This window comes from Solea solea, chromosome 7 (genome assembly GCF_958295425.1).
Source record: "Solea solea chromosome 7, fSolSol10.1, whole genome shotgun sequence".
In the NCBI taxonomy this organism is placed as follows: domain Eukaryota; kingdom Metazoa; phylum Chordata; class Actinopteri; order Pleuronectiformes; family Soleidae; genus Solea; species Solea solea.
This window is the reverse complement of record NC_081140.1, coordinates 16,330,065-16,356,154: the sequence shown is the minus strand read 5'-3', so window position 1 is coordinate 16,356,154 and position 26,090 is coordinate 16,330,065. Positions and strand designations below refer to the sequence as shown.

The 26,090-nt window shown below is 40.6% G+C and overlaps 3 protein-coding genes across 7 annotated transcripts in view; 1 reads left to right on the top strand and 2 right to left on the bottom strand.

The window, feature by feature from the left end:
- Nucleotides 1–16,411, bottom strand: part of LOC131462426 (syntaxin-1A-like) — a 49,134-nt gene extending 32,723 nt beyond the window's left edge. The window contains exons 1-2 of one of the 5 annotated variants that reach the window (XM_058633641.1): nucleotides 15,866–16,411; nucleotides 3,542–3,619 (exon numbers count right to left, since the gene is read on the bottom strand). In XM_058633641.1, the coding sequence (XP_058489624.1) occupies nucleotides 3,542–3,619; nucleotides 15,866–15,895 (108 nt within the window). In that variant the 5' untranslated portion in view covers nucleotides 15,896–16,411. The remainder of the gene's footprint in view (nucleotides 1–3,541; nucleotides 3,620–15,865) is intronic. The other 4 variants (XM_058633642.1, XM_058633643.1, XM_058633644.1 and 1 more) reach the window with 4 other exon arrangements.
- Nucleotides 16,412–17,678: 1,267 nt separating this feature from the next.
- On the bottom strand, nucleotides 17,679–22,598 carry bud23 (BUD23 rRNA methyltransferase and ribosome maturation factor). Its single transcript, XM_058633181.1, has 12 exons — nucleotides 22,396–22,598; nucleotides 22,195–22,232; nucleotides 21,175–21,270; nucleotides 20,681–20,763; nucleotides 20,373–20,469; nucleotides 20,199–20,295; nucleotides 20,058–20,108; nucleotides 19,883–19,968; nucleotides 19,558–19,603; nucleotides 19,405–19,466; nucleotides 18,589–18,678; nucleotides 17,679–18,398 (listed from the first exon to the last, which is right to left on the bottom strand). Exons 1-12 carry the CDS (start codon nucleotides 22,441–22,443, stop codon nucleotides 18,344–18,346), a joined length of 849 nt encoding a protein of 282 aa, XP_058489164.1. The 5' UTR covers nucleotides 22,444–22,598; the 3' UTR covers nucleotides 17,679–18,343.
- Nucleotides 22,599–23,488: 890 nt separating this feature from the next.
- dnajc30b (DnaJ (Hsp40) homolog, subfamily C, member 30b) lies at nucleotides 23,489–25,087 on the top strand. Its single transcript, XM_058634078.1, has one exon. It carries the CDS (start codon nucleotides 23,528–23,530, stop codon nucleotides 24,710–24,712), a length of 1,185 nt encoding a protein of 394 aa, XP_058490061.1. The 5' UTR covers nucleotides 23,489–23,527; the 3' UTR covers nucleotides 24,713–25,087.
- The last annotated feature ends 1,003 nt before the right edge of the window (nucleotides 25,088–26,090 follow it).

The following is a 26,090-nucleotide window of genomic DNA, read 5'->3' as shown; positions in this document are numbered from 1 at the left end:
CATACTTGGATAATGTGATTCATAGTCCGATTACTCCTGCGTGTACACACTTAGTCAGACTGGGGTCGGACTTGGCAGTTTCTAACGTGGTCTCAAACTGTTCTCAGTTCTTCTCTGTGTCTCCACCTCTAACTCATCGTCCTCTTTCTTCTTTATCTCACTCTCAGACAGATGTTAAACGTTAGGTCAATTAGTAACTCTAAATTGTCTGTACGTGTGAATCAGTCCTGAATTAGACTAGTTACACTTTCAGGGTGTAAATGAGATTGTATCCAGTCTTTCCATGGACATAAAAGCATATGCAATGCTTCCTGGTCAACGAAACGTGTTGCAAAATCTTTGGACGGGGACATTTGGGCTGCTCAATTTATTTACTTTCCACCACATCCTTGATTAGGATAAGTGACTCCTTGTATAAGAACATTTTGAAGAAGCTAGGGTCTACTGGGCTCCTCCTATGATGCTTGAAAACCGAGTTTCACACAGACTCTCTCTGAGCTCAGGGATACCAGGCAGAGTGTGAGATACACACACACACACACACACGCTCAATTTACATGAAGTCATGCTGAATGAAGGAATCTAAATGCTAATGCAGGAGGAGGTCGAGGGAGCCGAGCTGCTGAGAAGCAGACAGAGATCATAACTGCATGAAAGCAGCCGTAACGTCATAGGGCAAGGGTAATCAACTGAAATTCAAAGAAATCCAAGAGAACACTTCCTCAAGCAAAGGTCTGGAACATCATAATGCCTAACTTGCGTTAGGATTTGGTCTGATATATACACTGAAGCCACCTTTAGTAGTTGTATCGTAGTTGTATGTAACATGCAATCAACAACTCTGACAAATAAGGAAAATACTAGAATCTAAAAACATTTCGATTTATTTGTTTATGTGTATGTATTTTTATTGAAACTTAAAACTATATAGAGATATATAATACCATGTAATGTTTTTTCTCATTAAATACAATGGCTCCATTTAAAAATAAAAGAGGGAAAATAAATAAAATCACTTTTGCAGCGTTGTGCATCTTAAAATAAAGTGCTTGATTTTTATAAAAATGTCAGTCTCAGACTAATGTGCAACAAACGGACCTCGAAACATATGAACAATTAAACAGTTTCTTTCTCTCGCATAACCCACTTACCCACTTTCTGTCGTTCAGTGGGAGAAATGAGCTCTAGTTTGCTCTGCCAGGAATTTATATCTGGGCTGGAATGGTGTCTGGAGCATTCTCATACATATGTGCAGGTGCTCAGCGCTGAGCCAAAACAACATTTAGATTTAATGATGTTCATTGTGGAGAAAGCGGTGTCGCAGCTGTGTGTGGAGCCAAACATGGTCAACATATACAGGGCCATTTTGAGCCTCTCTTCTCAACCCATCTCCAGCTCACTCGCCTCCTCTCTTTTCTCTCACTGTATCCCTCACTCGTCTCCATCTTTTCTCTCTACACCTTTAACTTGTTTTTCCTTCCTTCACTTGTGTTACACTCCTGGGATGCACATATTTAATTGGCTGAGTAGCATCACATGGGGTGGCCCAACTTGCATGCACTTGGTCTGCGAGTTTCCTGGTGTGCTAAACCAGTGCTGTAAAGTCGAGTGCTTTAAAAGCTGTGTTCTCTAAAAAAGTATCATCCTGTCTAGATTAAAAAGCGTCTGAGTCTGGACTGGGAACGTGGTCTGCCAGTTGGTGACCCCTGTCATAGGGTATGTCTGTCAATGACTTAAACATGATGGCTGTTTGTGGTTGACGACTTAGTTATAATTGTTTCCCCTTGATTTACTTTCTTTATACTAAAACGTATCCTGCTTTTTACATTTAACTCACTGGCCACTTGCCACACAGAGAAGGATGTAGCCATATAGGGCGGTTGATTCACAGCAGGTCTCCATCTCTCTGAGGGGAAGATGTCAACTGCCACTACATGAGAACCCCCTCTGAGGGCCATGATGATGTTCAGTTTGTGTGCACAGCATGCACAAGAAAATACACTCAAATACATGAATAGATGCATTTTTACACATGCATGATGCATATGGAGCAAGAGTGGGGAACCGTGTCCCTGTCAAGAGCTATTTCAATTATAATCCCTTGTGGACACTAATTTACTTAACATATATCGCAATAAGCTTTGTGGCTGGAACTGCTTCTGTTTGGTGAGGTGAGTCTTGATGTCAAATGGTTGTGGTGTTGATGCTACTCAAAGCTGGTTTGAGCCAGAAAAGAAAGTCACTCACAAACAAATGCTCACCCTGAGTACTTTGTGCCATGCACCAGTAATCTGCTCTGTGATGCTTCTTGAAGACAAACTAAGAATTTAATTACGTCTGGTTCTGGCAGCAACAACGTTCCTTCAGAAACTCTCCTTCACAAATGAGGTTTGAACTTCTTAGCTTTTAGTTCACTCACGACAAAACTTGCCCGTATAACACTGTCTCTATCTGCGTGCAGTCTTGTGATTGCAAATAGGCCATGATGTGAGTGTTAACATTACCAAGAACATCTGTCTGTTCATCTACCTCACCCAAAAAAAAAAGATGGTTTGTCCCTTTCTTTGGAAAGTGGAATGTTCTACGCCCTCTACAACTACTTATCTTGAGAGTCACTATAATGTATGTCAGCAAAGATGAGTAACATCTATCCCCTGTATGCGTTTTTATTAGCCTGACCACATCATACATCATTATGGTAATGACCTAATTCTGCAAATGTGTCTATTTTAAAAGTAAACTTAAAACTGTTCTTGCTCATTTTCAGGGATGGTCCATTCAGCTTTGTTTTGGTGCCTCGATCTCTTTCCCATCTTTTTTTAATTGGAGTATCTGCTGACGGAGGGCAGGTTTGTAACCAAACTTGTGCGTGTTTGTGAACAACATGTTGTTAAACTGTGACCAAAATCCCCTACATGTTTGTTAAACAGGTGGTTTGATGGTGGAGCGTTTCCATTTATTCTGTACAAACGTAAATGAGTGTGTCGGTCCAGTGTCAGCGAACAAAATAATTGCTATCACAACAGTTTTGTTTATTTGCCTCGCTGACCAAATAAAATTGTCTCATAGGCTGTAAATGGCCTGGAGGCCAGAGGTTCACCATCCCTGAGTATCTATCATGCACAAGAGGATAGACTGGAAAACAGTGGGTGAAATCAGTGATGCTGTTATTCTGAGCTGGACAAAGAGAAACATTGTTATGTTGTTGAATCAATAAAGTGCTTCTGAAATGGAATAAAACACAGAACAATCCATGCCACACCAGCAACGCCATCAATAACTATAAATCATATCACTGCCGCCAAGGGGAAAAGAAATGACATGAGCGGAATTATAGCTCGCTCTGAAAAGCCAACATGATTAGAGTCAGCGTCAGAGAAGGAATGACACACAGGCAAACTGCAGCAAATTACTTTGAGCAAATGACCTGGGCTATATTTTAAGATACTACATGACTATGTCAGTGTTAGTGTGTGCATGGAAATAATAGTGACTGACAGGGCATGCGAGACAAAGAAGGAAAGATCAGAGATCAACAAACCTGTTCAAAGAATTCGTCCATGAAGCCTTTATCCATCCCCACAGCGACTTCATCCTCCTCCTCTGTCATCTCCTTCCCCTGGACAGACACAACATCACATTTGGACATGAGAAAATGAACATATTCACTGACCCGTGCAAGATATATGTGCTACAACAACACTGGTGTATATATATATATATATATATATATATATATATATATATATATATATATACACACACACACACACACATATATACTGTATATATATATATATATATACACACATACATACATATATATATTCATACACACATATACTGTATATATCCATCCCCTTTTTGGGGGAAAGGTAAAAAGAGGGGCTGTAAAACAAAACCAAATTAGATTTAAAACAAACAAGACAATATTAAGTAAACATTAACACGACATTTACAGAGACACAGCTAAAATACACACACAAAAAGGGGGACGAGAAATGAAAGCTGCGAAACTTTAAAACCGAAACAAATGATTCCCAAACTTCTCGGCATTGAGGCCGATGGTTCATTCAGAAATATGTGCTCATTTGTAATCCCATATCAATCACTACACTGCATTAGCAGGGATCTCAGTCATCTCGCCACTGTCGAGCTAGTTCAGCTCCTCATTAGCAGCCCATGAGCTCATTTGCTTATCAGCGCCGTTGAAAGGGAGTGAAGTTTTTATCTTCCTCTAGCTATAATTATTTCTAAAATACTTCTAACAGCAGGGAAATATTTGTATGCATGTGGTGAAATGTTGTACATCAGGGATGGGCACAAATATTTGATTATATTAACACACAATTAACACTCGTTAGATATTATGAAGTCCCCTGACCTTTTCTTGATCTGGTATAGGTTTGCTTTGCGTCCAGGTCTGAGTGCGTCATTGTAGGTTTACACTGAACAACCTTTGTTGTAGAAACCACATGATAGACAGGAACCGGTTCTTGAGCAGCATGTCTGGGAGGACAGACTTCAGTGAGAGATGGCATAGCGATTGGCACAAATAAAAGTGAGAGGAACACAGAGCCACACTGCGATTTGCAACCACGCAAGCAATTTAATTCCAAAAAAAAACTATTGTTTCATACTCTTTGTATGAAGAGTTTGGAGCATTTGATACACAGTTGGACGGGTGTCATTTTCTTGGTCTCAGACTCTTTGAGAAACTGCAGACCATAAGATGCAGAGGAAAAAAGAGGCGGCAGCAGCAGGAGGTGGGAGAGGGGGAGCAGAAAGACAGGCTGGGACTCAGAATAAGCTCCCACATCACCTGTAGCGTGTTCAGACTTCATATAGAAGTGCTGACTACCCTGCAGAGAAAGGAGGTCTTTGCTCTGGTAATACAGTATATATATATATATATATATATATATATATATATATATATATATATATATATATGTGTACACACCGTGAGTGCTGGGGAGGAGAGAAAACCGAGTGGTTCGCTCCAGATCTCCTGCTGAGGCACAGAGAGTTTGAACGAGGCGTTTAGAGCAGCCGTCTTGACTCAGGCTACATTCATGGACATAACACACAACATGTGTTATGGACGTTATAGTAGGGATGCACCAAAATGAAAATTGTCGGCCGAAACCAAAAAAGGTCAAATCAGGAAATACTTGGCCGAAAACCGAAACGCCAAAAGAAATGATTATGCTAATTCTGTACAACTGTATTTTTTATCTAATTTTGTTGTTATGGCTGGGACTTACCTCACTAAAGTCATGGCATTGCAATTGTATAGATTAATATTCATGCTTCAAAGAATAATGTCGCCGGGAGTTCATAATCTGTGCTGTATGCAGCCAAGTTTGGCTTTTGCGCAAAGAGACTTTCCAGCATTTCATGGGTCCTGTTCCACTGTGTACTCAGTTACTGAAAGCTGTAAAAGTGTATTAGCATGTGCAATGAGAGGACCCAAGCTATGGCTGTGTGATATTAAGAATAGACGCATTATGCAACTTTGTGAAATATTGCGCTAATGACATTACTTAAAGGTGTTTGTCTTTCATAGAAAGAATCAAATATAAGCCTACTATATCGACTTTATGCAACGGCCTTTTCATGTGTTTATCTTAGAATACAGGCAAAACCACTGTGACAGACAGTTCAACATTCACATTTTTGTGTTGCAGACAATTTAAGCAGCCTCCTGCAGTCCTGTTAGAAATGACTCAAAAGTCTGTGTCAGCGACACTGATGAATACTGAGAGCATAACCCGATGTATTACCATAATACAGTCTCATACCATCCATTATGGATGTCACTGTCAAACACACATATACTTCAACGTTAGATTTATTTATTTATACATGTTTCGTTCAACAGGAAAAAAACAAGATGCAAGATGCACTTACCAAGCTGCTCACATTGTAAATAGATCTGTTAGATCAGCAAAGGTAGGAAAAGGGTAGCGACTAGAGATGGGAATCTGCATCGGTCAGTATTGGTTTTGGTCCGATACTGGTCAAAATCGCTGGATTGGGTATCGATCGGACAGATAAAAATGTGAAATCCAACAGCTTTAAAGTTCATAAATAGTCTAAAATGACTGTATCGGACTAATATCGATATCAGTAGATACTTGAGTTTGTGATATCGGTATCGGACACAGGCCAATATGGTGCATCCCTAGCATTTTCTTGCCCCGACATTTCCGATGAATAGATTACTACACAACACAAATGTTGTCACTAACCAACAGTAGCTCACCACACAGAAAACCTTTGCTTTAATTTGCAGCTTTACCTATACCACTCCATTCCAAAACATGGTTTTATTGAAAAGATTGAAAACCCTGACATCTGCCTTTTTTTAAAAGCCTTTTTTGCTATTCTAAACAAAAACATCCCTTACTACCTACATCGCTTATGTATACAAATAAAAATCTGTAAACACATTCAAATGTAGGTTAATGTAAACACTATAAGTTATATCCAACTGCAGTGCCTCTCATTGCCACTGCAACATCTAACGACGCGAAGAGAAATGTAACGTTAGATGCAAAAGATTTAACACCTTAAATTCTGGACTCTCTGGATAGTCTTCAGATATGACAGTGAACAGTTTTTTTATGAAAAACATCATTGAGTTAGTGAGAAATTGCTTTTGAAAAGACATGTTTATTTTCTTTAAATGTATATTCTTCTATGGTATGGAACAAATTTGTATTTACCTCCACTGCATTTGTGTAATGACACAAATGCAGGCAAATGAGATTACAACTACAACCACGACAACAAGACAACTAGTCCATTAAAGTATCTGGTTAAGGTTAACAACAAGAGATTTGATTGAACAAGGCATTGATTGGTGTTGTTTTTTTCAAGTCGGTCCTTTTCACGACCACCTTCATTCTCACGTTTACAAAACTCACACTGGTCCTTACAAAGACAGACAAACAGCTGCATACATGTACACATACACACAACCCCACTTATAAAAATAGTCCTGGCTATTCCTTCACCTGCTCCCTTGCTAAAGCCCTGAGGACATTCACCACCTACTCAACAAGAGATCTCCCGTCTATGTGGGAATCAGCTGACAGCAAAATCACACAGAAACTAGTTCCCACTCAGATTTCAAGCATTACGACCCATAGTCGTATATGATTAAAAATGCTGGATATAATCTAGAGTAGGTCACCACAATCAATAAAGGAGCAAGGATATGAAATGTGACCGTTGAATGATGATGTAATAATGTATCCAGCAGGAATTAAATTGTATGTAATACACTAGTTGTCAGAAAAGTGAAAGAATTAACAGCAAGCCCACAAATCAACACATTCCCCTCACTAACTGGCTGAGTGACTAATTGACTGCATGCTGGACAGCTGCCTGAATCCCTGTCAGAGTGAATGAGTGGCTGATGGCTGAGGAGGAAGCTGTGCTGGGCCATCGAGACGCTACAATTACACAAGCACGGAGTAGTGTGGCTGACAAGAGGGAAGAGGAAGTGAGCCAAAAGACAACCGGGGCAAATGCAAGGCCGGGAGACCAGTCGACAACCTTGATTCAGGGAACGAGTCTAATTTTCAGCAAATGCCAAAATAATTTGCACCATTTGATAAATGCATTCATGTTGATTATTTAGTTAATAAAAACCTGGACAGCAACCTCATTTACAGTGTTGAGTGGAAATGAAGTGTGTCGCATCCAGCTTGTAATTAACTCTCCTTAGTTGGCTAAGGATTCCTTTTAAACAACAATGTTGAGACCTGTTCAGTTGCTGCTATAATATCGCACATGTGTAGTATTTCAAGCTGGTCTGGCGTTTGCTTGTAAACTGCCATTTCGATGGTTGTAAAAAAACATTTAATGGAGGCAAAACACTATGTGGTTGATGTTAGTATTTAAAAAGAACTACTCTTAATATGTTTTGAATAAATCAACATTATAAAAACTGTTGACTGTGTGGTTCTCTGACATATCACTTGATTAACATTATAATTTTCCTTTTTGATTTTGTTCTAGTAAAACACACACAGTTTCTCAGACTCAGTTGCATTCATTGCATTCTGTGAAACCAGGTCTGACCAGGGTTAACAAAGAGCAGGGTTGAGCCGATACACAAGGAAGGATAATGTGGGTGGGTGATGAGATGAAGCACTGAATCAAAGTGTGTGTGCATGTGCAACAATTTCCTTTTCTTCACAATGCTCCTTAATGGCCTCCCACTTTAATAATCTTGCTTTTTTTATTCCCTCCCTCCCTCCCTCCCTGTCTATCATTCTCTCACCTAATTCTCTCATGCTCTCCTTCCTCCATACTTCTGCCTCACTACAGTATTCTTGTAGCACAACAGGCCCACACAACGTGAACTCAGTTACCTTTGTCTCACTCTGCCTTCTTATTTCACTTGGAATTAATCTCTTCTTCTCCTCATATCCTTCCTCAAGACCACATCAGCATTTAATCATCCTAACAAATATAGACTTGACTAGATGCCTTGTCATAAGGAAAATAACAGTCTGCTGTATGTGTATCGACACTCCCAGGTGCACCTGTTCAATAGCTTATTAGTGAAAATATCTAATCAGCAACACAGCAGTAACTCAATGCCTTCAGGTCAAGATGACGTGGTGAAGTTCAAACCAAGCATCAGAATGTGTAAGAAAGGTGATTTGAGTGGCTTTGGATGTGGCATGGTCCTCATGGTTGAGTATTATGCAAACTGCTGATGTATTGGGATTTTAATGCACAACAGTGGCAGTTGCTGGTCTTTAAAGATGGGGGGAAGCTCAATTCAGTTATTTATAGATAAATTCTTGGGTACATTCCGCAAACGAACAACTACAACAAGAAAGCGTGATAATTCCATAAAACTGAAATGCTATACTAGTGTTTTTATTCAGTGTAGATGTACAAACAGCGACCAGCTATTTGTCTACAGACTTCCCTCACAAAACCCACACAGGACTGAGGCAGAAAAGGCTTGCCCACTGCTCCACTGACTTGGAGAGAAGCTGAGCTTCCATGGAAGTGACATTTTACCGCATTTGTCCAATCACAGACGAGCTTACAAGAGTGAAAAAAACCTATTCTGTGTCGTCCCTTAGAGAACATTTTAAGTGGTTTTAATGCGGAGGCTGCTACGGGAATACGAAACTCACGCAAGGCGATCCGTCATCGGTGATAAACTGCTGATTCTGATCGAACTAGTGACACTTTCTAATCACATTCCTGCACGAGTTTAGGATTGAAATGTAAAACCACATTTTAGATGAAGCTGAGCCTCCCTTGCCATCTTAGAGCAATCGCCACTGATGCACAACCATCTCTAGTATTTGTAGTGACTGGTGCAAAAAGGGGGAAAATATCCAGTGAGCAGCAGTTATTTGGGTGAAAATGCCTTGTTGATGTCAGAGTAGAATAACCAGACCGGTTCAAAAATGACAAAAAGGCAGAAAGTCAAATCACAAGTCTTTACAAACAAGGTATGAAGAAGGACGCACGACATGTCAAACACTGAAGCAGATGGGCTAGAGCAGCAGAAGACAACACTCCTCATGCCATCTCCTCCTCCTCCTCACGTCATCTTATCCCAGATTTGATCAATCTTTTGCTCTTCCTCTCATCTTCCTATCTGGGTCTTTCATGCCTCTTTGCCCTCTGCCTTACTCACATCCTTCTGACCTTAACCTGTGCACTCATCAAAGAGATGCCATTTAAACATGACTAAATAGGAATTTGCAAAATACCGGAGCATTAAAGGTTGAATAATGATTTAGAAGCGGATAATAACAACATGTCTATGCGCAAATCAATGAGAATTAATTTCAGACTGAGATTGCAAATGTCTACAGGTACAAATTCAAACAGATAACTGCCGTCTGCTGCAGGGTCTCAGATGAGTGACTGACCTTTTAGACTAAAGAGTGGATTCTTACTGCCATTTTGGCTTGCCAGCACATAATTGGCCCAATGGATATGATTATACTAATTACATGCTGTTGTGAAGCCATCTATTTCTTTAACAGTGAGTAGTGACGCCTTCAGAAGCTTTTTGGTAAATAACAAAACATTAATTAGACAAAAATAATGTCAATGATCCAGATGTAGTGTCCAGCACCAGAGCTTCAGAAGCCACTCAAGCACCTGATGTGCATTTACACTGTTTCTTCCCTACAGATCTCATTAAGCCCTCATCCAAACCATCGGCCTGCCTGTTAGATCCCATCCCTACTAAACTGTTTAAGGATGTTTTTCCTTTAACCAACAGCTCCATATTAAATCAGGTTAATCTATCCTTATTAACTGGCACCCAAGCCATTAAGTTTGCGGTTACTAAAAAAAGGAAAAAGAGAAATAAACCCAGATATGACGTACATACAGTATATCCAATCTTCTCCTCATTTCTAAAATCCCAGAAAAGGCAGTTGCAAATTAGTTAAGTGAATATCTGAAAAGCTGGTTAAAGAATCAGGGTTATCATCAACTCTGCAGGTTCCTGTCAGTGCTTTTACATGCGTGTTAAAAGTCCGATTTTAGTCGGACTAAGAGAAGAATTTGGTTTACTTAATGACATGTAAACATGTTAGTCTGACTAAAATCAAGATAGTCTTAGTCGGACTAAGACACCTGATTCATAGTCCCATTACTCCTGCATGTATACACTTAGTGGAGTGGAGTCAGACTCGACGTTCTGCATATGCACCAACATTTCCTCCCCGGTCTTTGACTTGGAAGTAGAAGGAGATGACGCATAAACCGCGGCAGTAGCGTCGCTGGTGTCTTTCTTCGCAACCACAAGAGCCATGCTCCATCTAATTTGTATAATGCTTAACATGTACAGCAGGTACGAAACATGCAGAACCACAGCAAGATCCATCTCACCGTCCATCAAGCCGTGATGTGATGTAAAGGTCAACAGAAAACTGATTAAATAAGCGACGGCTTATAGAGAGAGAAGTCAGACATACACGGCAAATAAAACGGGCAAGTTGTCCAATTGCCTGTCTTAGTAGGACTACAGCCTTAGCTCAATTAAACAGTACTGAGTGAGCCTTTTACTATTAATACTAGTAGCAGGAGTAGAATTGTCATCATTATTGTTGCATTATGATTAAAATTGATATCAGGATAGTTTTTTCTCCAATTCATACAACTGATAGTAGGAATACTACTACTACTACTACTACTATACTAAAAAATATTCGGACTGTCTTTAAAACTACTCTGACAGTACTCGCTGTACAAATAAAACTTGACTTGATTCGTGTGCATGTATGCACCCACAGTTGGTCAGCGAGTGTTGAGTGTGCTGTCGACGTCTCGCAGCTTTAAATGAACTTTAATGACAGATCACAGACGGGGAAAAGAGATGTGCTGTCACCGCTCATGCCGTAGCTTTGTCCACCTCCAGCCTCCTCTCCTTCTTGCTCTATGGGATATATTCACAGCTCGTCACTCTGTAACTCACCGACTACGAAGGATTATGACAGCACCAGTGCGCCACTAACCCAATTACAATGCAGATATGAGAGCGAACGTAACAGAGAGTGAGCGGAATGTCAAGGAATCAGCGGAGATGAAAGAGCAGTACGACAGGTTATCAAAGCTGGGAAAAAAGCTTACTCAAGATGACTTTTGCCATTGATTAGTCTCATGAGTATTTTCTTCATAAATCTTTGGTGTTACGTGGTATTTCAGTCCTCTGCAAGACAAATACTCCCATTTGAGAGACTGAAAGCATTTGCATTTATTTCCTTGAAATAAATGTCATAAACAAGCTTATCACCACAGCTTCAATTATTTGCCTGTGAATTAACTAATCCATTAGTTGTTGCAGCTTTAGTGTTTGACATTGCAACATAGAGAAAACACAACATTTTAAGGAGACTGTCCATGAAACACAACTGTTATGGTTGAAGGGTTTTCTTTTCTTAAGTTTAAAGGGCTTATGCGTTATATTTGGTGCCTCAAACAGGTGTGACTTAACTTCATTATACGGCAAGATTATCAGAGCTGCTTAGGGCCCTAACACAGTCAATGCCAGTTCAATTGGTCATAAATTAGATTTAAAGCTCTTTATCTCCTACAGGAGTCTGTGATAAAAGACATCACCTTTGCTGCTGCTGCCAAATCCTGCAAGCCATTATCAGATGATGGGAAAAGGGAGGTTGGCACATTGCAAATTTAATTTTAGCGGTGTCAACAAAGACGACCCGCAGCTAATTCTCCCACAAAAGATAGGGCAGGTTTGATTACAGAGTCCTTTTTATTGATTATTAGGAACACAATTAGCTTTGGAACCGTCTCTCTATGAGAAGTAAATGAACAGCAAAGAAAAAAAAAATAGCAGTGAAGAAATGAAAAAATACAACAATTTTAGTTTTTCATTGGTAAATCTCACCGTTAGGAATTATCACCCTTCAAATGATGAGGAGCACTTATTTCATGCTTTGCTTGGCATGGATGAAGATACTGCCTAACGCTTCCTTACACACGTCTCATATAGAACTATCAGCCGCAAACAGATATTGAATATATTATAATTGTCACCTCATTTGCAAAGACAGACAAGTCCCTAGTGAGTCACTCGATCAGTCACACTCATTTCATGGTTCATTAACGCAATTACGCAGCCCCTATGTGTCGATGAACGGCGTCTTAATCAGTATGTACTGTATGTGTGCATCTTTCTCATGGCTTCCTGTGACAGCACAGGACAGCTGCACTTCATTTTTACTGCAAACCACCTCCACTGATGATACCAAGGCTCAACCCGTGGATCAGGACCAGAGACAAGCTTCAATAGATTGGAGAGTTTACAGAGGCCTGACGCTTTCAACAAGGACAAATAAGACCTCTGACCGTGTAGGACCAGGTTCAGTTCAACTGTGAGCAAAACGGCCCTTTATTTTCGATAGTGTTGTCAAAGAACACACACAACCTCTGAGGCGAAGGGCTACATCCATCCTATTCATTAATGTGTCAAGCTAATGCCAAGCAGGTAGTGACAATAAACCACACACACGCACACGCACACACACACGCACACGCACACACACACACACACACACACACACACACAGGTTTGTACAGCTATTCTACTAAAGACACAGCATTGAGTTCCATTCATTGGACAGTCTAAATAAAGCCTTAACCATAACCACTTATGCCACTTTTCCACTACATGGTCCCGGCACTATTTTTTCCATTAGCGATAGTACCTGGTACTCTTTTTAGTACCTCCCTGTGGCGAGGGTCCAAGCGAGCTGAGACGATACTATGCGTGACATAGAGTGCCGTCACTGGAAGAGGCATGAGCAAAACGCAAGAATCAAACCGTACAATGCCAAACTGTAGATCTAAAATCTCAACATTTAACAGAGCAGTCGGGTGAATTTAGTGACAGCACTGCTGAAAGCCTGCGATCACGAGCGACGGGCCACATCACAACCCCTGCCTGCTGTATTTTAGTTCAGAGTCTGTGCTCTGGTCATGGAGGAAGTGCTGAACAAATCTTTTTACTTAACGGATTCTAATGACTCAGTTTGCTTTACAAGTCACTAGTACGTGTGTGTGTCACGTGTTAAACGGCAAGTCACGGCAGTTTCATGCAGCCGTGCTGTGATGACCCCGCCCACGTTGAGGAGGTTCTATATTGTAATGGAGAGTTGAGCTGTGACATGCCTAACCTTAACCTAACCACAATTCAAAACTTATCCAGCTCCTCAGAAATGAGGTTCGACCTCATTAGGACCAGGGTTTGGTCTCCATGGGGACTACTGGTCAGTGTTTACGCCAGAAAAGGTTGTAAAGAAGTAATAAATACAAGTACGCACAGCTGCCTGAACTGATACTGACAAGGACTAACAACGCTGCACAGAGACGACAGGTGCGAGAAAGGAGAGGAAGAGATGTAGGGGAGGACAGGACCCGTCTGATAAATCATTGATATGAGAAGAGCCAAGAGCAATAATGGAGGGACCGGCCATTAGAGAAATGATCAAAGACAAAAAAAAAAGGCTGTTATTAAAGAGACAGAGGCAGATATAGTCAATCAACTGGCGAGACAGAAGAAAAACAAAGCTGATAAAACATCACGAGGAGATGTGAAGGCGAAATGACCGGTTACAGGTGCAGCATTCATGGTACCTGTCTAAATAAATAAGCCCCTGTCACAAAATGATAAACCCATTTGATTGAGAACAGTCCTTGTGGGTGTGTGAGAGCTGTAATAACCTCATCAGTACATTTCCCCTTTGGTTTCAGAGCTTGAAGAAGGCCGACAAACGCATCATATCTGCGCCATCTGTCACCAAGTCACAGCTGGGCCGACTGGGAGTGATGGGACGAGGTGAGTGGAGGGGAGAGGCCGTTTGCTCATTTTAGTTATTGAGACTGGCAGCTTGAGGCAGCAGGCTAATGAGTTATTGGAAGGGCAGCGTTTGTGGGCAGGTGTTGAGCTCATAAAGTAGTCTTATGTGCATACGGGCAATGTCGGAGCAGAAGCTGCCTCCTCACACATGAGCAAAACTCAATTTCCTGCCAAATCTACACAAGCACATGGGTGAGTAAACTTACAGTGCGACTACAAAAACACATGGAAAGACACAGCAGCAGCAGCAGCAGCAGCAGCAGCAGCACCCGAATCAGCAAAGCTCACGTGGTTGGTGCATACATGACAATGAATGCTTATGTAATGTATTTGTTTGTCTTTCCTCCATGTATGCCTGCAAACCACATCACCTGCCTGCTATCATTTGTGCTGCAGTAAACAGTCTGGATGCAGCTTATTGAGGAAAGTCAATTTAATAGGTGAACCTTAATAGGTTTTTAATGATAACCTGGAGAACAATCTCAATTTCAGCTCACTTTTTCAATTAGAATACATTAGAGCTGCCACTAACAGTCATTCATTTGCACGATTCACCATTTAGTTGTTTGTCAAAAAAAAGTAAAAAAACGTTGAAAATGTTTGATTGGTGTTTCCCAAAAACTCGAAAAGATGTTCAAAAAAAAAGGTTTTGTTTTTGTCCACAGAACAAAATGATTTATTTATGCTATGGAGCAACAAAATCAGAAATGATTCACATTTAAGAAGCAGAAGTATCACAAAGCTTGTCTTAAAATAGTCAGATATTCATTTAGCACTCAATTAATAATAATTACAGCCCTAGAAGTACATCTGGCAGGAGGATGTCTTCAATATTTTTTTATTGAAATGATTCATCTTTTGTGAAAATACTGGATGTCTTCCTTTGTTTCATTCATACTGCTGATCTTGCATTTATTCATAAAATTTGTTTCGCTTTGCCATAAGAGTTTTTCTGTGGGGGTTATTTTGACTTTAGTTGTAAGATTTTCTTTAATTATAATTGCACTGCTTTTAGTTTGGCCCTTTATAAAAGGGGCCACTGTTTCTCTGGCAACAACAGGTGGCCAAACCCCCACCACCATGATACAAATCTCTTACAAAACTATTCAAACTGTACAGTGTGGACAGAAAGTGGAGAACCAACTCAGCAACAACACAGCCCGTTACTGCCAATAATGTGACTTAGTGACAATATTTCCATCAAACCAGACAGCAAAGAGTGTGAAACTACATTTGCTGATTATTATACTGATTATCTGTTGTATGATTTAACTGAGCTTTGGTTTTGGTTAATGACACATTCTCAAGTCTTTTGCACAAGGTTTAGTATCTCCAAATTAAAGAAGAATCAGTAGTAAAAGCGTAACATGAGGTGAGCCTCCCTCCATCTTCACAGCACAGTCACAACTGTTGCTTCACACACACACACACACACACACACACGGTGACTATTTAAAAACAAACCAACAGCAGCTTACGTACGTGTTTAAGTTCTTGCATTCGGTCCTTCATGGTTCCTGTTACTCTCTCGCTGCCTCAGTTTCCACTGTCACCAGGATGTGTGATGATGAAGATAATGATAGTGGGAGCCGGAGATCGACTGCAACCGACCGAGGCGAGGAGGAGCAAGTGTCGGCGGAGAGAGATGATCTCTCTCACTCTCTCTCACTCTCACTCTCTCTCTGTCTCTCTCTCTCTCTCTCTCTCTCTCTCTCCGTGTGTCTGTGTGTCTTCGGTGAGATTATGCTGCTGCCTGAAAGAGGACGGTGGTAATGATGGTGATGAAGGTGGGACCAGAACACTGTGACGCGCAATAAAAAGGTGAAGCGAGGCCTTCCACCATTAACCCATTACCCTCCTCCAACTTCCTCCTCCATCTGCGCTAATTAAACCGTTTTGGGATTTTTTTTTTCTTTAAAGGGACGAGTCTGTTTGGAAGTTAGTTTCAGCCTCGGCACTGTCTCTCAGACACGCTGGTGGGTAAACTGAACGCCTCACAGTCACGGTAGTGTTTCTGAGTGTTGTTTAAATGAATGAGTGAGCGGGTTCACAGATAACGCCCAGGTGGTTTGTGTGAGAGAGAGACGAGAGGCGCACAGCGACCTCTGTCGGAAACACCAGGTGCTCACAGGTATGGAGGACGCAGAAGTCCTTAACTTTTTGAGGCGCGTTCACACTAAGTGAAGATCTGATGTAGCATCAGTGGCGCGCACAATGATTTCAGGGGGCAGAAGCTCAAGTTAAAAAAGGGGCACCCTATCAAAATGTATTTTGAGAACGGTACACTCATTAAGACGTTTAATATGTTTATATGAAATTAAACTACTGTATAATTTCACTTCTGAAACTTCTGAAAAAAAAGAAAAAAAAAACCAAAAACATTTATATACTGTGTATATTAAAAATGTTGTATGCTTGTTATGCACCAATGACACCAGAACAAATTCCTTGTATGTGCAAATCGTACTTGGCAATAAAGCTCTTCTGATTCTGATTCTGATTCTGAAATGAGTCTCAGTTGTTTAACGTGCTATGGGGCCAGATTTTAAATTAGAGAAAGAAATGTGAAGAACTGTCCTATTCTGGTGATTGAGAACTAGGCATGGCCCTGTTTATTGTTTGTCCCATTGTGAAATCGCCAAGTGTGAGGGAGCTCTGGCTGCTATTTTGAGCACTTCATGGCCATTTTGCTTGTTCTATCTGCAGACTTTGCAAGAAGGCAATTACCCACAGTTCATGGGGTTTGGGCAACAATCAGCAACTTGAGAGCAACAAAAAAGAAGGCACAGAGAGAGAGCAACCAAAACAGATGTTGAGTTTGCAAGACAAGACACCTAAACTGAAATCGGACTTAAGTACAGATATGTGGATAATTAAGATTAACATTTCTATTTTGATATCAGGTAGTCCAGGCCCAATCACTCCTTGGAATGAGCCACTCAGTGTGCCACCTGGTTGCTCACAGACACTCTCTCAAAGGAGGAAACTGCAAATAAAAGTGCCCAACAACCCAAAACATGTGACCTCGTGTCATAACATTCTATGAGAGTAATTATTAATTAGCAGGTGATATCATTAAAGCCTGTGAGGGTTCAAGGCATAGTAGGCAAGTTTTGGGGGTAACAGAATTTCTAAAGTATTTCAGCACCACCGGCAGTTTGATTTTTTTGGAAAGTATTAATCAATAGCTCCATAATCACCTTCAAGCATAATGCATCTGGGAAAGAACAACTGTAGTGTGATTGGAGGGCTTATACATTTTATAAACCTTATAAATAAATATGTTTACTCTAAATCAGCTTTATTAATAGTTTATTATGAACAAAATGCTTATTTCTCATGTTCACAAAAAAATAAAAATGCATCACATGACACAAAGTAATGACAAAGGGGGGGGGGGGGGTGAAGGCCACCCACAGGAAGTCATCAGATGCCGAGTCAACAGTCCACTCCTGGACTTCCCACCCTCAATGTGATTTAACATAGAACTGTTTATTTATTTAATTTCTAATTTCTACATACGATGTCTCCCCTTAATCTGTATTAACTTGATGAGCTGCCAATTTGTCTTTGGTTATCAAGAAATAAAACATTTTGGGTTTGATTTTTATTGAGAAAATATTACAGATAAACCAACAAGCAGCTGATCAGAGGTGAGAATGACATTTCATAATCTATGAAATCCGTTTTGATTCTATGACAGTGGTGTTCTGTCATTAGTGGCCAGTACATGCATGTGTTTCCATCCATTGTGATCACAGAGTGCAGTCTTTGTCTGTCTCACTGTATGTAAGAGACAGTTTTAAAAAAATCTAAAAATGATGAACCTTAACAGTGGTTCACTCTCTCCGGTCCACTTGAATTAAAGAGTTGAGTCCGCACACGCAGTGTCTCCAGAGGTGGCAGCGTGCAGGGTGGCACAGATGAGACCTAATGAAGGCCCAGCTGCATGAGTCAGAGCTAGAAATTAGGTCTTCTCTGACGTCCAGTGTATTTAGTGTCGGCTCGAACCTCCCTGTAGACCAACCGTCACATGACAGAAAGAGAGAGGAGGCGAGTGTTACAAAACTAGAGGGGGATTCGGCTGAAGCTGAACACAAGTGTGCTGTGTTATTTAAAGCATGAATATTTGAGCACACGACACTCAAATACATGTACTTCATTCATACTTCCTGCAATGGTAAAATACAGTTACACAGACATACCGCCCCTGTCTTCTTCTCCTCTCCTTCTTTTCGAAGATCCAGTCTCGGCCCTTCTTCAAGGATTTACCCTTCATGTTTTTGTACCTACATCTTCACAAAGACAAAGAAGCTGATTATGTGATTTTAAAGTACCTATGTGTGACCACAAGGAAAAACACTAACATCACTATGTGAAAGGGAGGAAAAACTGCCCGACAGGGTTTTTAGACAGACAGGACAATGGCCCTTTTTAATTTCTCTTGGTCTTTGGGCTTAATCATGACAGGTACAACTAAACCTGCAATCATCAATGCCAAGACCTGGTCTCTTTCCTGATGCGAAGGAAACTAAATAATCACAATAATTAAAATCAATTAATAATCACTCTCATACAATAAAATAATAAGAGCAATTAAATCCTTGATATAAACAAAATACCATAGTATCAACTCTAAGAATAAGTGTTCATAGTAAGATTGATACTCAAAGGTCAGAAGTTGATGTGCATACAGCAGTTGTGTCTCTTCAAACATCTGACCAGGGTTGTCGTCATTATCTTCACAGTAGATATGTGTATCTGCCTAAATCTTAACATTCAAATTCTCGTTTGAATCCATGAGGAAAAACACAAGAGTAATGCAAACACTCAAGTTTTAGCCTAGTTGGCCTCAGACTCCCTCTCATTACAATTAGTATTTCTGAATAAAAAACAATGAAAATGCCAATGGTTTAATACATTCTTGTAATAATCTGGTAACTTTGAATAAACAGGGTATATTTTCTCAATGTAAATACACCCCATGTCTGCCTGCTGTGTGACTGTGTGTGTATCTTTACCTTTGTCCTGAAAATTGAACCTGGTTTGAAACATTTCTATCCGATGTTTCTGATCCCAAACCCTGAAATAAGAGAGAGCAAAAGCACAGTTACCAAAGTTAATTACCAAACGAAACTCATTATCCACCGACATTGAACGTCTTTGTTTCTTACTTTGGGAAGAACTCCTGTTATTCCAGCAAAAAGGCACAAGAAGAACCTGGAAATACAGAAGGTGCTTGTGCGTTAATTTGTGTGTAATGGTGTACAAGCGCAAGAGAGAGAGAGAGAGAGCGGGAGAAATCACTTTTAATTCATTTTAATTAAATGTTTAACAATTAATCACACTGCTAATGTGACAAACAGTCTCTAATTAGTGTTGTGTTGCAACTACACTGACACTAATTTCATGTCCACAGGCTATTAAGTAAGGATCAGTCACAGACAGCAGCAGTATAGTGTGTCAAAATAAAAGCCCTGCTTTGTCACTGATACTGACTTTTTCGCCTTGCTGCTGTTGGGATAGTCGACCACCATGCCGCCTGTGAAACCTGCCCTCATGGCCTGCGACGTGATCAGCTCAAGCTTTGGAGGAGAAAGAAGGCAACCAAGGGTGAGTGTGATAGAACAAACAAAAAAACAAACTACATCTAACATCTACAGTGTGTCATCACCTGCTCTGAGTTCTCTGGATAAAGCTGAAAAACAGCACGGGCTCCTCTGGACTGAAAGACAAACAGCAAAGGGAAGTAAGTAAAGGCCATCATTGTAAAAAACTATGGGTGTATATACGACAACAGAAAAGACAAGCTTACCAGAGACGAGTAGAGAGTACTAAAAAAGGTAAAGAGTCTCTTTGGAGGACTGTGTGTCTTCTTGTCAGCGTTACAGAGCCACTGCAGGGCAGAAATACTGACAAGAGTGCAAAGTGTAAACAAAAACGTATTAATTAGATTTAATTTTAACATAAGCATGCTTTTTAACTTTACCTGATGCAACCATCAAATGTGCCAGGACGAAAGGGCATCCCCTGACCCATGTCCCCCAGTAAAAGGTCTCCTTCTACCTCCCTGTCCAGTGCAACGTCTGACACAGAAAGACAGTTACATTTGATTAATAATTGGTCCATTTATCCAGTCCTTTTTAACAAAATGTAAAATGAAACAAACAATTCACTCATGAGAAATAGCTGTTAACAGAATCTGGTTAAAAAATTAGCTTGAATTCAAAACTTGGAGCATACAAAAAAGGTTGAGAAGAATTTGAGTGAATCAAAGTGCAGAAGTGTCAGACTCACCCAACATCGCAGTGCTGATGTCAACTCCCACCCAGTAGTGTCCCTCCTCTGAGAGGAAGTCTCCACTGAGACCAGAGCCACACCTGAGAGACAGAGGACAAACTGAGTCCCTCACATCAAATACAAGATTACTGCTTTTTGAATAATATGTGACAGTATTGACATTATGATGGAGTCATTCACAAGCACCAGATACACTTTTATCATCACTTTAGACAGATCCTTCAGGGTCACATTTGGAGACAACAGAAAAAACACTGCTTCTCTTCAGCGTCATTACGAAAGGCAATACCAAACTCCACGTCTGTCATGTTGTTACCACTGAGGGAAAATAGTTTAATTAGTAATGTGGTAGAAGATGAGTGAGTGAGAGTAAATATATGAGAAACAAAGCGCTACACATTCAGTACGTGGATGAGAATATCTTTGGATTAAAAAACAAATTCAAATCAGATTATAAAGCAGTCCGTGTAAAAATAGCCAGTGTCACTCACCCCACATCCAGCAGGAAGCACGGCTGTCCCTCCGGCAGGTTTAAAAGTTCCACAGCTCTCTCCGACATCTGGGTTTGGATCTCTATCATTCGAGAGCTGAAAAGCAACAAAGTCTATTTACATGAGGTCTTGAATGAACTTTGTGCTTCTTTGCAAAAAATGTGCTCTACGACTAAATGTATTATTATTCTTTTTATTATTGTGTTTTGAAATTGAATCTACAGGTGGCTGTTAAAGAGGTGGTCAGATTTGATATTGGATTAAGTCACCTTTAACTTTACTGTTTAGCAATTTAGCACAATTATGCAGGCAATTATGAAGCTCGTCACTGTCCGGTACAAAATAGTCATCATGTAATTCACACATCTGAACAAAAACCATATAAAAGTGCCACAGTAAACAGTCAATATCTCCGTCTATATTTCTCTCTTTCAAACACACACCAGTGGAGAAAAGTAGCCAAGTACATTTATTCAATTAAACCTTTGCTTGAGTAGCGTTATTATGCTTATACTTCTTTACAATTAAAGAGATAAATACGTTTGTACTTTATCTTGTAGTTACTTTGTAGGCTCTGGTTGTTACTCATAGATTATAGGATTGGTCAGACTTTAGGGATGCACAATATTATCGGCACAACATCAGTATCAGCAGATATTACAAATGTATTATCAGATATCGGCAAATATGCCAAGATCTGCCATTATGACTAATAACTAAAATAGTAGGCTGAAAAAGGGGTTACTTCCTTAGCTTCTATGCTAGTGTCCCTTACAGCGATATGTTAATTTAACTACAGAAGAGACTAAATGACCTCTGCAGTTGGGCAAAATATGTATTTATCAGTATCGTTATGGGCATATTAGCAAATAGTTAAATATCGTGCATTCATCTCAGACTTCATCGATGCCGGGGTGACTCATAAACATCAATATTAGCCCACTATACAGTGTATCTGCTAGCTTCTGTGAAGTTGGACTATCAGAGTGTATCACAGTCACACACAACACAGACACTCACTTCTGAGAATACTTCTTTGCCTCCTCTTCGTTGTAAAACTGCGGACATTAGAGCACATAGTTACACACTGTTTAGTGACACTACTGTTGGCTTTACATCAACACTTGCTCCTGCTTTTAAATAACAGTCAAATCCGCACTGAAGCAGTAGCTAATAAGCGTTAGCTCAGCAGCAACGTAAACACAACAAACCGGGACTCACCACATCAGGAGGAGCTGTGTGTTCAGGCCGTCGACAACTGGATGTCATGGTTTTCCCTGTGTGTGTCGACACCTAAAGCTCAATAACTAATTGATACTATCGGTTTAAATACAAGTTTAATGTTGCAAGAGCAGATCACACCATGGGGCAGATGGTCTACATGTGAGGCCTCTTCTTCGTCGGGTCGAATAAAGGCAAACTAATGTAAATACAACGCCGTATCGCCACCCAGTGGTTCTTTTGTTGTTTTGTAAATGTTGGGGTGTGGACCAAAGTAACAACCCTGCACACGCACGTACACACACACACACACACGCACAAAACCTAATAAAGAAAATATAACTGTGTTTATCAAACCAATTACTTAAAAAAAAGAAAAAGAAATGAACTTCCTACTCACCCCCCAATCTCCAGATCTCTCTCCTCAGTGTCTCTTGACAATAAAAAATAATGTGCTTGACTATTCTTACACTGACACTGATCACATAGCCCTTGAGGATGCTTGTTTATTCAACTCTCAGTGTTTCTCCCGAAAGCTACATATTCGTATTCATCTGTGCACTGTAGAGGGCTTCTCAGAACTCACCTTTTTCCATGTCCCTTTAGGGGCTCGGTATAAACAAGACCTAATGATTAATGTTTTGCTTATTTTAGCCAAATCTTCCACCAGGCAACATTTACAAAGACACCATCAATATTTATGTGCTTTTATAATGAGGTTCAACTCGATATAACATCCCTGAAATTAATGAAATAAAAATGTGCCATTACTAAAGAAAGACGTCACAAATTGAGTACTCTAAGTCATTTTTGGTCTCCTCTCCTCTCTTTTATGTACAAGGTTTTTTTTTTTAATTTAAATTAGATTTTTTTTGTTGTTCATGTTTCCATATTTTTCGTACTTCTCTTGTAGTGTTGTTTATATTCTTAGTTTATCTCAAAATGTTCAAATACCTTACATTATTGTTAATTAGAAGTAAAAATGTAAACGTCACATTTTTCCTGCAAATGATCTGGCAGACTAAGAGTACTTCCGGTAAAGATAGACTCTCATTGGTTTCTGGTTGAGTGACGAAAGCAGAAGTTGCAGCGGTGTTTCCGGTCCAGTCCACCGGCCCTTTTTCGGGAGGAAATGGCAGAGGTCGGTCAGAGGCTGTGGAGCAGAGTCTACCGACTCTCCGCTTTCAAAAACAGCCAGAGTGGAGCGGTGCGCACCGGCCACAGTCCCGCAGCTCTGCGGCTGAACTGCAGCGTCAGTGACAGCCGCGTTAAAAAGGAACCAACCCGGAACCAAGGTGATGTTTTGCCTGAGTCAGAGATTAGAGCAACACACCGCAAGCCAGAGACATTTTCCAGAGTGAACGAAAGTCAACACACACAGCAGAATGGGAGTTTTCTTTGTGCCGTTTCTTTGGAGGTAAATTCACAACGATTTAGCAGATTTGCTCAAACCAGAGAGAAGATCCAGACTCATAGAACAGGTTTGCACCAGTCTTTCCTCCACGAGAAGCCACCCCCTCTCAGGATGTCATCCTGGACCAGAGAAGCTGTTTCCATCCACCCTGACACTTTCAAGTTCAACCAGCAGCTACGAGCTCTCTGCACTGTCTTCTTTATTCTGGCAGAGCAGCAGAAGTCAGGTTGTGGACGGAGACAAAGAATTCGGAAAGTCCACCCAGATCCGTCTACATCATCTAGAAGCTACAGCTGGAGGAGTTCAAAGGATGCTCCTCTGTACAGAAGTAGGACGGCCTATTATGACATTCTCAAAGTATCCCCTGGTGCCACACAGTCCCAGATCAAGACTGCCTACTACAATCAGTCCTTTATTTACCACCCTGACAAGAACCCGGGGGATAAGGAGTCCTATCAGCACTTCATTGAGATCAGTGAGGCTTACACGGTGCTGGGCAACATCAGTCTGAGAAGGAAGTACGACCGGGGCATCTTGAGCCAGTCCGATGTCCAAAATTCAGGGAGGCCATCCTCTAAAGAGGCCGCAAGCAGATCGACTGGCCCCACACACCAGCATCATCATCATCAGCAGCATCAGCAGCAGCAGCAGCAGTATCAGGACAGTGCCAGGCGGTTCTCCCAAGCCGGAAAGAAGCCCATGTTTGATTTTGACGCCTTTTATCAGGGTCACTATGGAGAGCAGCTGCAGAGAGAGAGGGAAATGAGAGCCAGAAAGGAGCGCATGCAGGAGAAGCAGAGGGAGAACATGGAGAGATGGGCGCGAGGGAAAATGATGGAGGGGACTGCGCTGATGCTGATGGGCATGGCAGTGTTGATAATAGTACATCTCAGCAGGTCCTGAAAAAGAAGTGACTACTGGACATGTGATAACTCTGAAGCAGAGTGTACTGGTGCTTTCTCAGACAGTTTTGCTTGTGTTGCACAATTTTCTGACTGTTGTACATGATAGTTTTTAGTTTGTTTTTAAGAGTAAACTATGGGTATGTATATATCCACAACAGCCGATGATCTTAAAGGGCAGTTTCACACCTTTTTTAAAACAATCAGGCATTGACACAGGTTTTGCATTCTGTCGTCATTCTCTGTTGTGTGTTCAGAGGTGGTCTTTTGCATACCTCGGTTGTAACGAGGGGTCATTTGAGTTTCTGTTGCCTTTCTATCAATTTGGACCAGTGTGGTCATTCTCCTATGAGCTCTGACATCATCAGCACGGCGTTTTTGTGCCACACACTGGATACTTTGTCTTTTTCTGTCCATTCTCTGTAAACTCTAGAGACGGTTGTGTGTGAAAATCTCTGTACATCAGAAGTTTCTGAAATACTTGGGCGGGGAAACAAAAAGTATGACAAACACTGTAACTGCAAAAGTACCCAGTGAATTACTCATTTTATTTATTTTTAAACGTGAAAATACCTGCAATGTTGCTGTTAGTATGAGGGTGCTGACTAAAGCCTTTTTAATTTATTCTCTATATTTACAAATATTAGCCCATTTCTGAAGCCAATCATACTCATTAATTTATTCCCTCTACACCCGAATGCTGCTTGAGGATTGAAAAAATAAAGTGTACATGCTGACCAGGGCACAATATCTCAATTATTTCTAGAACACTATGCAGTAAATTAAATCACACTGCAACATCTTCCTACAGGTGTGAACACATACAGTAAATGTGTAATGTACATTAACATCAGGATACCACATCAGGTTTTATAAATGATTGGAGCCTTGAAAAACATGTACATGAAAATGTGTAATTTGACATGTGAATAAAAAGAGTTATTTTTCTTTATTTAAATAGATTTTTATTAATTAATAAAAATAGTCAATATGTTGTTGCATTTACGAAGCATTTCATTTCCAGTGTTGTATGGACTTACCTCTAGAGGGCATCTTTGTACATCAAAATGAACTCCATCATTACAGCTGGAGGCTGGAGGGGCTCAATGAGTCTTAACTACTGTGTGAAGTGATACTGATGCTTGTATTACTGTCCGTCCATCCATCCATCCATCTTCTACCGCTTTATCTTCCACAGGAGGGTGCGGTGCCAATCTCAGCTGACATAGGGCAATAGGCGGGGTACATCCTGGACAGATCGCCAGTCCATCGCAGGGCCACATATAGAGACAAACAGCCATTCAACCATTCACTCTCACATCTACGGTCAATTTAGAGTGTCCAATTTGCCTAATCCCCATATTGCATGTTTTTGGACT

Coding starts and splice junctions, on each gene's coding strand:
- bud23 (XM_058633181.1), bottom strand. CDS start 22,443: ATGACATCCAGTTGTCGACGGCCTGAACACACAGCTCCTCCTGATGTG. Junction 19,467..19,557: donor TAACAGGAGTTCTTCCCAAA/GTAAGAAACAAA, acceptor CTCTTATTTCAG/GGTTTGGGATCAGAAACATC. Junction 18,399..18,588: donor AGGAGAAGAAGACAGGGGCG/GTATGTCTGTGT, acceptor GTTGGTCTACAG/GGAGGTTCGAGCCGACACTA.
- dnajc30b (XM_058634078.1), top strand. CDS start 23,528: ATGGCAGAGGTCGGTCAGAGGCTGTGGAGCAGAGTCTACCGACTCTCC.